The sequence below is a fragment of the Anoplolepis gracilipes genome, chromosome 8 (genome assembly GCF_047496725.1).
Source record: "Anoplolepis gracilipes chromosome 8, ASM4749672v1, whole genome shotgun sequence".
NCBI lineage: Eukaryota > Metazoa > Arthropoda > Insecta > Hymenoptera > Formicidae > Anoplolepis > Anoplolepis gracilipes.
The window spans coordinates 6,831,044-6,844,991 of NC_132977.1; the positions used below are offsets into that span (position 1 = coordinate 6,831,044).

Below are 13,948 nucleotides of genomic sequence, written 5' to 3' on the forward strand. Positions count from 1 at the left end.
TATTATCGTAATTACATATATATTTCTGCTTTTACATTGCGATGTAAGTAAAATATGCCATCGCGAAGCGTAATACTCGAAGCATCGTAAACGATCCAGTATCCTTTCGCTTCACGTATCGCGGAAAGAGTTAGGGAGTCATTGAAAAAGAGAGGTTTTGTCAGAATATAGGATATACCGGCGAGGATTCGGTCGGAATTGTGATGAGGTGGTGGAGGGGTAAAGGACGGAGAAGGGAGAAAGTTAGGGTAGGGATGGAAGCAGATATATATCCACGGCAATGCGTTACGGGTTCAGCTAAATCCGCCATGATGAATGTGTTGGCGGGAATAAATCCGCAATGCACACCCCCACCGCCTTCATCCTCCGCTGTGCCACCTCCCCCCTTGCCGCCGTCACCTCTCCCGACCCCCTCGTACCCCCTTGCGCCATCTTTCCCGCCCCTTAACGACTCGTTCTCATACACTCTCGAAACGCACCTCTCTCTCTTTCTCGCGCGCCGATTTCGACTTTACCTTCCTCTTCTTTGTCTACCTCTCTTTCCTTTCTTCGTTATTCTAGATGCATCTTCGCTTTGCTGCAACTGCAACCGAGCTCGCGTTACTGTTATCTCCTACAGCGATTTCATGATAAAGTCGCGCGGGCTTTTTTTCTCACCACACTTATCATCTTTTCGTGTAAATATTGCAATTGAACCATCGATATAACACACTATTGCGAGATACGTTATCTCCAATGCAAGACAGTTCAAATATTTTCAAAGCTTTTCGCTCTCTTTTCACTGTATATTTTCAAATGTTCATCTCTAATAAATCAACTGTACGAGCGAAAAATAATATACATTGTATACACAATTGTTAAAGTTGTACGATATATTTTAAAAATGAAAATTTTTTTCAACGCGAGCGTACTTTTTAACTATTTTATTATATGATATATAAAAGTTGTCACATGCTTCTCTAGTAAAAAATTTCCCTGCAAATTTATGGCGATTATAATCTATTCAATCACTTTTTTATAAGCTCCTATTTTTTTCTCGGCATCCAAGATTCTTCGCGAAAAATCTTGAATCGGATTGCTACTGCAATTAGTACGTGCTACACTATATGTCGTATATTGTGGCGCCCATGATAAAGCTGTATAGCATCGTTGGACGTAGCGCATGCGTGGCGACGCACGTGACCACGCACACATGGATGGAATACGCTTGATCACGCTCTTCGAACACCGACATTTTATTTATATATGTCTGCTCGAGGCAGGTAGACATTTATTAGGATTTATCGATCGTATTATTTCACGCCCACCGCACTTTTTTCTTCTGTGTGCCCGCTTTTAGTATAAGATGAAAAGCGCGACATGATAGAAGTAATGTAAATTAGAGTAGCAGGGTATTCAACAAGCATATGTGTTCGATAAAAGGCGGTAACTAAACATCGAAAGAATCGGTCGCATGAAATATAAATCTTAAATAATAATTGAATCGTTGCAGGATTGAGAAGAAAAAAATATTTTGATTATATAAAAATTATAGAAGAAAGAAAATCTAATGTAAATATCTTACTTTTTGCATCTCGTTATAAATTTATTGATATTTTGACATATTATTTTTATATTGATAGTCTAAAATAAAATACATCAAAGAGAAATATTTTAATATAGATCATTCCTCGCTAGCATTAAAAGTAAAAAAATCATATATATATATATATATATATATACGATCAAGTGTGTTTTTCGCGGAGCGATTGAGCCGTACGAATGCGGCAAGTAGGCTTATTTAAAGCTAGTTCAGAGAAAGCAGCGGGAGATGGTCCAGAAGAAGGAGAAGGAGAAGGAGAAGGAGAAGATAGAGGAGATGAGGGAGAGGAGAAAGGCAGGAGAGACGCAAGCTCAGACACACACCGGTCGGGTTATTTATTGTAACGAGGACTTATGGCGACAGATTTAGGAATTAGGGTATCGCAGCAGGCCCGGCCCCTAGCAAGGGTTTCCATGGAGAAGCCGTGCGATACAAACACGTAGGTGTATTCCACGGCATACAAATACGACGTCCTAGGGCATCCTACCCGTGAGCACGTATGGACCCACGTGATACCGCAATAATCCACGAGGATTATCCTCCGTGTTCAAGCGAGCGGGCGGCGAGTGAGGGACTATCTGGCCACCGAACTGGCCGAATATTCGTATCGCCGGCGGATACTGGCCGGGAAAATCTGGTTGGAAGCAGTCGCGATCTCTATCTCCCTCTCTCTCTCTCTCTCTCTCTCTTTTTGTCGTGCCTGCGTAAATATTCTTCTCCTAACTCGCGTGGAACAGCGACTATTTTCCATCAAAATAGGAATACACGTTGAGAAACCAAAAACTCGACGCCACGCCAGTGGTCCTTGTTAATCCCGCAGGGATTTAACCTTCAGAGAAAGTTTAATACAAAGTTTTAAATCAGATAACTGTGAAATATATAGCCTGTGAGAATCGTAAATCAACACTTGTCCTGTCGGAAAGTTAAACCGATACAAAATTTTGTCGCACGAACAAGTCGGAAAGAGTAAGAGGAGATTGTAGAAAAATAACATATTCATTATTATCTTTATTATGATGCTACGGCGTGTCGAAGGTAGATTTTGACACATCTGCAGTTTCATGTTATCAGTAAATTCGTTCAATTACCAAAATCGGATAATCGATTTATAATCGGCGCAAAACAACGCTATGTACGGTATGATCTATGCTAAATTAAACCGCGATATTACTTTGGACGTATCATGACTCATCCGCCGAAGAAACTGCGATGCGGTGAGACATGGAATGAGAGGGAGACGAGCGAGGGAGAAGAGAAGAAGGCGAAAACCGCAGGCGGAACAGAACCGCGAGTCTTAGGCGAGAGATGCATGCACGATGAGTAGAGAGGATAAATAACCGACTGCAATAAGCCCGCGTGAAATTATGAATCCCTGTCAGCCCTGGTCTCCCGTCTCCTACATCGTGTATCTCGTCGACTCGTCGTGCAACCCTCTCTCGCTTATTATTTTTTCGGGGAAAGAGATGCGTGGGCGATGGCTTAAATGACGGGGACAGGGAAGATTATTACGATGCGCGTCACGTGCGCAGCAGAGTGCCACCGAATAATGAGTACCGAGGAATTCGCAAAGAAATTTGGCGAATGAGGTAAAAAGAGGCAGGCGTTATTATATAATGTCGCGATATCAGATAGCGAGAGATAATCGGAAACACGTCGCGTGTACTCTCGATACTTGAATCCATTCCATCGTCAAATCACGATACGAATCGGATAAAATGTACTCCGACGTGAAATTCGGGAAAACGCGCGGGAATGCCGTATCGAGATACAAAGTTTTCGCATATATACACAGGAGCGCGCGCGCGCGCAGGGGTGAACGCGACGTAGATGCTAGAGAGCATAAGACCGATTTATACAAGTCTCGCGCACAGGAGATCAACAACCCGAGAACTGTTTAGCCGATGCATCTCATATTTATTTATTGGTGGCCGGAGTGTGCCGTAGTCGTAGTCGCGCGATTCTGGCGAGCGCGCCCGGCAAGGGCAACGCCTACCGACGCCGGCAGTCGGTGTATATTTCCTTCTGCTCCTTTTTTCAAGGCTCTCTGCGATTCCAAGCGGCAGCCTGAATCGAGATAGGAACCGCGGGAACAGTTGCGAGACGAGACGGCGGGTGGGAATAGGAGTAAGGGCGGAAGTGACGCCGGCGCCTCGGCGGAGCCGAGGCAGGGCGCCGCCGCCGGTGCGCTCCGATGCCTTTCTATCGCGCTTTCCTCTTTCTGGCAGCACTATGTCTCCGTTACGTCATCTCTCCTCGATTCGCTTTTCTCTCGCGACCCTCCTTGACCTCCCTTCGTAGCGCGACTAGGTATTCCCGTATTCGAGCAACGGATATATTAAATGCGGAAACGATGGCAAATTCGATCACCGCGAAATATGAAATCCCCTTCGTTCGCTACTATTTTATAATTCTTTTCCATTACTAGGGAAATCGATATCATTTCTAATCTCTTTACCCTGTAGCTGTGTGTGTGTGAGAAAAAAATCGACTTATATAATTATATATAAATCATAATTAAATTCAACATTTAACGCGATATGATCTTACAAAGATCTTTCATGTCGTGTCAAATTTTGAATATTATTACATATGATCATATAAAATTATATGTAATCGGATCTTTAATTATGTATATTTACGTCTCTATATTACACATTCATTTTTTCTCGGATTATCCATTTCTTTTTTTTTATAAATTCTTGTTCGAAGCTTAAAGAATTTCGAGGAAAAAGTGGCGAGATCTCAGCAAAATTTTTTGAAAAAGACGAGGGATAATTCTGAATGTTTTCTTCACGACGAATAATTAACTGTCGTTGGCGCCATATCAAGTTATAGCGCGCTAAAGCGTTCGTGATCGTGATTTCCTGGCCTGATACGTGTTGACGACTCAAGGCGCCGTCTTATTATGTACTGTCAGTCGTCGCCTACGATTTCGATTATCGCATGTCACATCGGCACAAAGTATCGAAAAAATAACGTAACATCATTTAATTTTGTTAAAGTAAATGATTATTTGTAGAATGTGCATTTTTATAATTTCACATATTTCACGCGTCTTTGAACGAGCTGATAAAATCGAATTCTACAGCTGTTTTTGTTGTACGTGTCGATTACAATTGCTCACCGAGTCGGAATGCCATTCCTGCATGTGACACATCTACCTACTATACGTCGGCGCGTATGGCAGTCACGAACTCTTCACGCACAACACGCGGTTACGGGAGTCACCTCGTGCAAAGACGTCCGCTATATCGATACGAGCGTCATTCGTGTATGTACACCAAGTCCGTGGTGCGGATATCTCCTCACCTTCCACTTCATGTCGTTCGTGCCGTTTGACGTATGGAAGATTAACTACAAGCACGTAGCCTCATCTGTCTATCTCACAGCGTGTAATCACGTGTACGCGACTAAGTGCATCGCAAGAGCAATCAGCGCCGGCCGCCAGCGACTCAGCTTTGATTAATTGAATCCGCCCTGAGACACGTGGGCATCTACTCTTGCTGGCACGCACGCATATTTACCTTACCCCATGCGTGATGATGGAAATAAAGGGCTCCGTGGAAATAATGATATCGAGATATAATCGTTATATAATTATTACAGCTTTGAGGACCGGAAATTGAATGTAGTCAGATAATTCTCGGTGATAAATGTTTAAATATACAACTTGCATAATTTGTCCGAGTCACATATATAACCGGATTATATTTTTATTAATACACAATAACGTAATAAATAATACTTATAAAGCAAGCAAATGTAACTCATTAAGCTTCAACATGGACGGTGGACGCCAATTAATAGTCAGTGATTACATTCACTATTTCACGAGCGTGGCTTAACACACTCACACATTACGAAGGTTAAAACGTAATAAATAATATTAAATCTATGGAATATTTCTTTTATAAATTTACACAGTAATTTTGACAACTTTATAATGTCCAAGTCGCATAATCAGGCACGAAAGTGCGTAAAGAGCGTTTTCGAAAGATAAAAATATATTTCGCGGCAACATTAGTTCCGCTGTAACAAACACGTTTGTTAGCCCAATCATTCGTTCCTCCCCCCCCACCCTCCCCTTTCCTCCAATCACATTACACCGGTTGCCCCGGTTCGCTCGGTAATTAACAGGTAATTATTTATAATGGAACAATGGAATTTAAATTAATAGTTTAGTTTCATTAATAACTGCGCGTAATTTCAGCCCCGTGTGTGTCAGTGCTAAATAAAATATATGAACCGGTGAGCCCCGACGAGGCCGCATTACGGTCTGGTAATGTGCGTGCTGCATCACAAAACAGCAGCCTCCGCCACCTCCAGCCGTCTCTCTCTCCTCGCGCGATCCCGTCGCGGCCCTGCCGACCTCCACCCTCCACCCTCCACCCAATGACCCACCCTCCCACCACATGTCCCCCGCTAGAATATAACCACTCTACGTCACGTCTGTTATAAACGCGTAAACACGTGCTGGTGTCCCCCGGAATCTCGTCCCCCCCCCCCCCTTTGTCCACTATCAAGTAAATAATGGCGCATTAAGCTTTTTCATTCGTATTTCGGTATACACGCGTTGGAGATGCGATGCACGCGTGCCAACGTATGCACGTGTATGCGAGAAATCGTCGCATGTTCGCGCGACCGCGAACTATGTACGTGTACCTATATGTGTGTGAGGGAGTGCGTGTGAATCGCGCGACGCACGCCAGCAGGTTGCCAAAAGCTCGCAGTTAATGTGACAAAACTCTAACAGATTCTTATCGCGAAAAAATGTTAACGGACAGTCATTCGTTTCTTCTTAGATACGAGTTTCATGAGAACGAAAAAAAAGCTGCAGAAAACTAAAAAAAAAAAAAAATATATTATTTATTTAAAAGTCGAGATATTAACAATAGCTTTTTAACTATACACAGTTGAAAATTGAAGCTGTGTGCAAAGTTTGAGCAAATGAATAATAACGTGGTATTATAATTGTTGTTAATTTTTTATTGTAATCTACATTTATTATTGTGATAATGATTATATAAAAATATATACGCGAAAGATTACCGCAATCGTTCACCGATATAATTTGAATTTAGCTAACCCTGTGTCTGGTTAAGAATGTGAATCGCTTGCGCGTGGCTGAATCTTATATAAGGCACTAATGCATTATCCTGACTATGCCGAAAGAGGCTTGCTTGGGTACGGTGTATGCAAGCTCGCGGACCGGAATGGAGTCGTAGGATAGCAATTTCGACCGAGCAGTAATAAAGCACGTCTGCGCGCCGAAATCCTGATGAATGGCCGCGCTTAGGCTTGAAATGGAGAAGCGACGAGCCCTCGCACTTACTCATTCTGCTGTACTCTTCTCTCTTATACCTTCTCTCTCACCTAGCTCCTCGCGCAACTCTCTTTCCTACTTCTATTATATATATTCCTCTCATATTTGATCCTATTACTCTTTCGCACTTTTCATAATCGAGCTTTGCGTGCCTCAATATGCTTAATACTAATTTATTCATTATTATTCGCTATTTAGTTGATAAACAACACGTACGTATAGAGTGGTTACATTTATACGAAATTACCTGTACATATTTTTATAAATTTTATAACGTTATATAAATTGTATAATTGTTTTATATTATATTACTTTTTGTAGCGTGCATTGTCGTTTTATAATTTTATAACACATATCAATATAATTTACATAAAATATAAAATGCAACATTTTAATATATTCATGTAATTAATTTTGTTTGTGTACACTGTTAAAAAGGAGAATTTAAGACTTTAGAGAATATGTAATATATATTAAATTGAGTGAAAAACGTTTAATTAGTATAGACTAAAAATTAATTTTATTGGAATTACTAAAGGTAAATTTGAAAGAAAATTTTTTTATTTTAAAATATAGGTGACTTGCTCCTACTATTGCACGCGCAATATATCTATAAAAAATTTTTCTACCATATTCTTATATTAATATCTAAAGATCTTTGTATACAAGTTACTGGCAAATAAATTCCTAACAACAATAGAGAGTACGAAATACATACAGACGGCAGATATATATATATATATATACGTTAAGAAGTAGAAAGATTGTCAAGGAAGGTGAATGGTATATTGGGCGCTGAAGCTCAATAAATCTGCTCATCCCGAATTGAGAATGTAAAATATATGCAGCTCGTGTCTGCGAGAACACGCGCGGAAATTTATCAGTACCATGCTTTCGATGGGCTGGTACTGGTTCTAATTTATTCGACCTCGTTGAAGTTCTGGAGCGTTCTTAAAGCGAAAATTTAGAATTCGCTAATTCGCTGAGTTTAAAATACAAAATAATAGCACTCACCGATACAATGCGCAACAGCGGAGTTGTAGTGCACGCGTTGATCTGTAAAATACAAGTATATACAAATTATGTATTAATATTATACAATATTATATAATAATATCCAAAATAATAAATATTTCAAAAACTAGTTATTATTATGTAATTAAATTTTGCATCAGATATTTAATAAAAAAAAGCTATGTAATTTATAAAGAAATTATTTCAAATATAAATATATATTTTTCGAATATAAATTTTTATAAAAAATATGTATGATAAAAAGTAATTTTTATATAATCTAAATAATTAGAAATATTAAACTGAAAGTAATGTTGAAATATTATATACTTTCTCTTTTGACATTTCTATATATATTATTGATTATTGTAAATAATTAATAAGTATTTTCGAGAAAAAAGAGAAATATTCTAAAATAAAATACAAGTTAATAGGTGCACAACAATATGATGTAAATCACGCAGAGGTAAACGAGCGCTTAATTTTAGAGATAGAAAACTACATAAAAATTAAATAAGTTATAAATTGCTTACCTTGGGGTTGCTCCGCCGTCGCCCGATACCTCCTTGGACCTCCTCCTCCTCTCTTCTTCATTCTTCTCTCATTTATGGCACTCACATCACTCGGTTCGGAAAGCACGGTTAATTACGATCGCGTGCGCACACTAATCAGCAGATACGACGATCGCGACACTTTGCCTGGCACTCTCGACGCGCACTTTGGTGTATCGTGACAAAAACACAAGAGAAAAACCACCTACGATCTACTCGACGTTCGAAAATCAGGGCTGCCAATTTTATACGTAATTTGCCACGGCCATGAAATTTGTATACCTAGAGATGCCCTGCAGCTTTGAATTATGTTCGATCATGAGAATGTATTTACCACGCTCTTTTTACAATGAAGATTAGAATAAAATATATACGAATTCTTTAGTATGTAAGTTCTATGACAACGGATGATTTATTGCTAATTAATAGTATATGCTTTAGTGTGTGCTTTAGTAACGTGCTTTCCTTTTGCCATGATAATCTTAGACTACACAAGTGTGGACAAATCGACGATAATTTCCGATTTCTCTCGCATTTCGGAAAGTAATACGACGATACACGGAGCTCGTGTGTCGCCGCGTGAATGTGTAATAAGGCAACTGCGTGCGAACAATAACAGCGCCGTCGCCCGCTACGTCCTACATACGTCACAAGGACAAGGTCGAGCACAACATTCGTTCGATACTCGCGGTCACATTCCTAAGCAATAGTATATATATATGTATATATATATATATATATATATATATATATATATATATAAACATAAAAGATAGCGGCGTATAGTGATATGAGTATGAGGCGCTACTGTCTATATGCCGTGTCCTTGCTGTCATTTGCGTCGCGAGGCTCGAGTAAGCTGGCCGTGAATCGCGCTCCGTTCATTGTCCCGTTGTCCTTCGAGCAATGCGATCACAAGGAGTACTGGAAGATGCCAAACGCGAGCATTACAATTAAATTATCAATCCGCGTAATTTCCACGATTAACGTTTAATTAAATATGACGCCTACTCAAAGCAGATATTCGCACGATTCACTGATTTGATGCAGAAATATATAATAATATATATACATGGATTTCACGTGAATTATATGTATGTCTCTCTTCGCAATATATCAATATTGAATTTTGATGTATTTTTGGACGATACATTCTTAATTAACTACTAATTCGACTTGCTTATTGTTGCACGATATCAGGATAAAATTGTTGATGTCATTTACGAATTTTTCAGTCATCGACAAAGTGTCATGGATGAAAATGAATCGGGCGTTGTCATAATTCGTTTAGTTATTATATATGAGGTCGTAATTAATTATGTATTTTGATATCGGTCAACTGTGCGTAGCATAAATTCAAAGTTTACACATATGACGTAGATACATATCTGATAATTTGTTAAAATATGTATTTTTCAAATGATTTACTTGAATAGAAATCTATCGTGCGAATAATCAGCAAAACAATGATATATTTTCGAATATTACGTTCCTCGGATATTTGTCTTCAATTTTTAATCGTATATATTTTATTTCATATATTTATTTACTTACGTTAAATACAAGATAACAATTTAAAAAACCATACTATTCGGTAACATAGAAATAACATTGTGCGCGTGATATTAATCGTACAATGTTCGAGAGCTAATTGTAATTTTCATGTTATTCTACTATTGTTATATATCGTACCAAAATGCGCATCGCGTGTGAGTACAACAAAGTACGCATCGGGAGTGCCGTGCAAAGTGTCGCGCGATCATCATAATTTGCTGATTAGTGCGCGCACGCGATCGTAATTAATATCTCTGTTTTCGTGAGTGTTGTGAGTGCCATAAACGAGCAAAGGATGAATAAGAGAGAGAGGAGGAGGTCCGGGGAGGCATCGGGCGACGGCGGAGCAACCCTGGAGTAAGTAATTTATAACTTATTTAATTTATATCGTTTACTACCTATAAAATTAATTGCTCGTTTACCTCCGTGTGATTTATTTTATATTGTACAATATAATGCACATATAAAATAAATCGTAAATTTTATTTTAGAATTTTTATTTTAGAATTTTTGTAAAATATTTACAATAATTTATATTATACAATATTGTATTTTATAACATATTAATATAAATTTAATATTTATAATTATGTAGTTATTTATTATATAAAAATTTGTTTTTATCATATGTTCTTTATAAAAATTTATATTTAAAAAATCTATAAATTATGTATATTTTTATTAAATATCTGTTAAAAATTGAATGCAAATTTAAGTTATATAATAATTATTATTTTTTTAAATAGTTGTTATTTTGGACACTATTTTTTATAATTGGTATATATTTGTATTTTACAGATCAACGCATGTACTATACTCCGCTGTTGCGCATCGTATCGGTGAGTGCTAAACTACATGTATTTTGTATCTTAATCTTACAAGTATGAAAACAAGTACTAAAACAAAACTAAAATTATTGTATTGAGCTCGTCGAGTGTCAAAAAGTATTAAATTTTTTTTGACAATTGTTAATAGGATTGTATATAGGAAAATTTAAATTATTTTTGTAGTTTAATAATAATATTATATATTTACATTATCACCCAATTTTATGAATACTATGTACACATAATATCTTTGTAGTTACTCAACGAAATGTATATATGCGCCTCTTATAAGAAAAACATAGTGGCGTTGAACCGGAAAATTAATAAAAAATTCGGAACACATTCTAATGATTTAACAAGGAATTAAATTTTGAAACACCGTTATATATATCTAATAAAGAAGCCTATTGACATTATGGTATTGTCATGAACTATTAATCAATAGGGATCAATTATTCTGTAGAATAATGTAATACTTGCAATAAAAATTTAGGAATAACATCGTTAGCTCTATTCGAGATTTTTACGTATAAGATCCATTAGGATACACTCTCTCTCTACAGCAAGTTCACCTGGAGGTTACAGGCGGCTGCTAGTACCTATAGCGGCAACTTCTGGGCCTCTAAATCAGCCTCCGTGTCGTGATTCATGGAGGGCAACCTCTTGCCCCTTTCTCCGCTTACTCCTCTTGGGCACCCCTGCCTCTCTACCCCTTCTGTGTTTCCTCCTTACTCTCCACCCGCTTTCCTCACCCTCTTACGACTCCTTCGACAGTGACCTCTTGGACGACCCTTTTACCACCGTTGCTTCTACCTCTCACAGCTTCCACGATCTTCAACTTACGCGGTCGTACAGTCTTTTACTTGTGCGTTTCTTATTTTTTTTATTTCTTTTTTTTATCTTTAGTATAACAACTTTAAATATCAAAGGATTTTCAGTCATTCTTATGTCTAAATTAGTTTGATTTTCAAGAAACATTTTCGAAAACAAAGTGACGGAAAGTGATGTTAAATATTATATTAAATATGGATGTTTTAATAAGTTTGCAATATGTTAATATAACTTTACTTTGTCTCAAGTTTTTTATAGATTTACAAAGATAAAAATTCTTCTCGCTGTATATATAATAATAATCTGCGACACATCAAATTAGAGATACCTTTCTCCGTATACTATTATAGAATTAGCTCTTGACAATGCAAATACGAGATATTAGAAGTACAGCAGGTCGTGCTTCCATAAAATATGCCATTTCGTGAAATCCCACGAGATATCTGTAGAAGAAGGCTATTTTCGAGCTCATTGAATAGACAGCCATGATTCTATGACCATAGAGCGTGCCAACTCTATTGTAGCGCTCTTCACCATTTAGTCCCTTATTCTCTTTTCTGCTAAAGGTAGTCATATATTTTAACACGCTGGTTTGGCTTCAAGATTTGTACAATCTAATGACAACGACATTCGTTACAACTCTCTCACATTGTGATAAAAAATTAACTGTCTCTCTTTGTTTTATAACCTTTTTTATTATATTTTTTAAATATATTTATTATTATATAACAAATATATTATTTTTTTTAAATACTTGTTATATATTATTATATAATAAAACAAAGAGAGAGACAGTTAATTTTTTATCACAATGTGAGAGAGTATATAGTTATATAATAATAAATATATTTGGTTTAAATGTCCCACAGTCTTTTTAATATTTATCTTATTGTCTGAAAAGACATGCAAGAGAGATGCAACTGAGTTTCTCAATCATTTCAAAATTTATTCTCACGCAAATTAAAAAAAAAAAATATTAAAACTATTTTTGTGATTGTTACGTCAACTTTATTACTTTCTTTTCGTAGTTATATATATTTGTCACGACACGTGTGAGCAAGAAAATCTTACCAATGCCTTGCTTAATTTATCGCGTAAGATAAGAATTTCTCTTTATCCGGAATTATATCGTTGCGAGTATATCTTTCTGTGTGAGGATGCGTGATATATGTGACGGAAACACGAGAATGTAGTTTCTAATTAACGTGCCTACTTCGCTCTTACATTTAGAAAGCAGACTCAATTATTGTCGATATTGTAGAGGTACAGAACGAATTCAGACCCAAGTGTTCGCGCTTGTATCGCAAACTGTGTATGCATAAGTGAATATGTACGCGAATATATATACATATATATATGTATATAATATATATGTGTATATTATATTATATATATATTACATATATCGCTGAGTGTGCGTTCGCGCGCTCTTGTATATGTATATGGTTGGAAATACGTAAGGAAGCAAGGCATGAGCAATGGCTGGCAGCGTTCCGTAATAATGTTGTCTTCGTCGGCTCGTTTTATTTGCTCGCGGCACAAGAATGTAGCCTACAGTCCGCCTCAAAATTCATACCAACGTTGTGCAATGCGATTGGCCCGTCGAAAATATTTCGTAATCGCGAGATACGGTGTTTAAGATGCGGAATACAAGAACAGCATCTGAAATTTACGTTTCGTTGTATGAAAGCGCAAATACACGTGTTGTTTAGATATTTAAAATATATAAAATTTATAAAAAAACATTAAGCATTATTGATTCAATGATGAATAAATATAAAATTAAAAAATAATTTAGCGAAAATTCCAAGTGAATATTTTAGTGCTTTTCTCGAAGGAAAATTAATGTACTTACAATTATTGTGAATTATCGTTAAACGATCGTATAAATTTGCTGTTTCAAGTGAAATGTTTCATAATATAAGACAAACGGATGGAGATATATATCTGACAATCAAAATATCGCTGCTTATAACGGCGGAGGATAAGAATGGGAATTGGCTCTTGCAAAAACATTAAGCAATGTATCAGACAAGTGGGAATGGTAGGTACGAGAAAAACGAAAAATAGGGACGCGGCAAAAATGGGCTGGGCGAACTGATATCATTGCAGTATTCCAGAAGGCAAGGAAACGAGCATCGGCAGGCAGATAAAGTCAGGAAAAATCGTCACCATTCCTTTCGTCTCCTTTAGAGTCCTTCGGCTAGATATAGGTGGCCGAGTGGAGTGGCACCGAAAAAGTATAAATTTCTTTAATGGCGCTAAT

General features: G+C 37.2%; 2 protein-coding genes across 8 annotated transcripts in view; one reads left to right on the top strand and one right to left on the bottom strand.

Annotated features, from left to right (window-relative positions):
- The window catches only part of LOC140668775 (uncharacterized), a 185,125-nt gene extending 176,032 nt beyond the window's left edge, over positions 1-9,093 (bottom strand). For 3 of the 6 annotated variants that reach the window (XR_012047243.1, XR_012047242.1, XM_072898091.1), the window contains exons 1-2: positions 8,453-9,092; positions 7,920-7,961 (exon numbers count right to left, since the gene is read on the bottom strand). Coding sequence is in view for 2 of the 6 variants with exons in the window: in XM_072898091.1 (XP_072754192.1) it covers positions 7,920-7,961; positions 8,453-8,513 (103 nt within the window). In the remaining 4 variants the exon portion in view is untranslated. Of the gene's footprint in view, positions 1-7,919; positions 7,962-8,452 lie in introns of all 6 variants that reach the window. The other 3 variants (XR_012047238.1, XR_012047245.1, XM_072898092.1) reach the window with 3 other exon arrangements.
- Positions 9,094-9,300: 207 nt separating this feature from the next.
- Positions 9,301-13,948, top strand: part of Antp (homeobox protein H90) — a 123,401-nt gene continuing 118,753 nt past the window's right edge. For both annotated transcript variants that reach the window (XM_072898077.1, XM_072898083.1), the window contains exons 1-2: positions 9,301-10,381; positions 10,823-10,863. The gene's annotated coding sequence lies outside the window, so the exon portion shown is untranslated. The remainder of the gene's footprint in view (positions 10,382-10,822; positions 10,864-13,948) is intronic.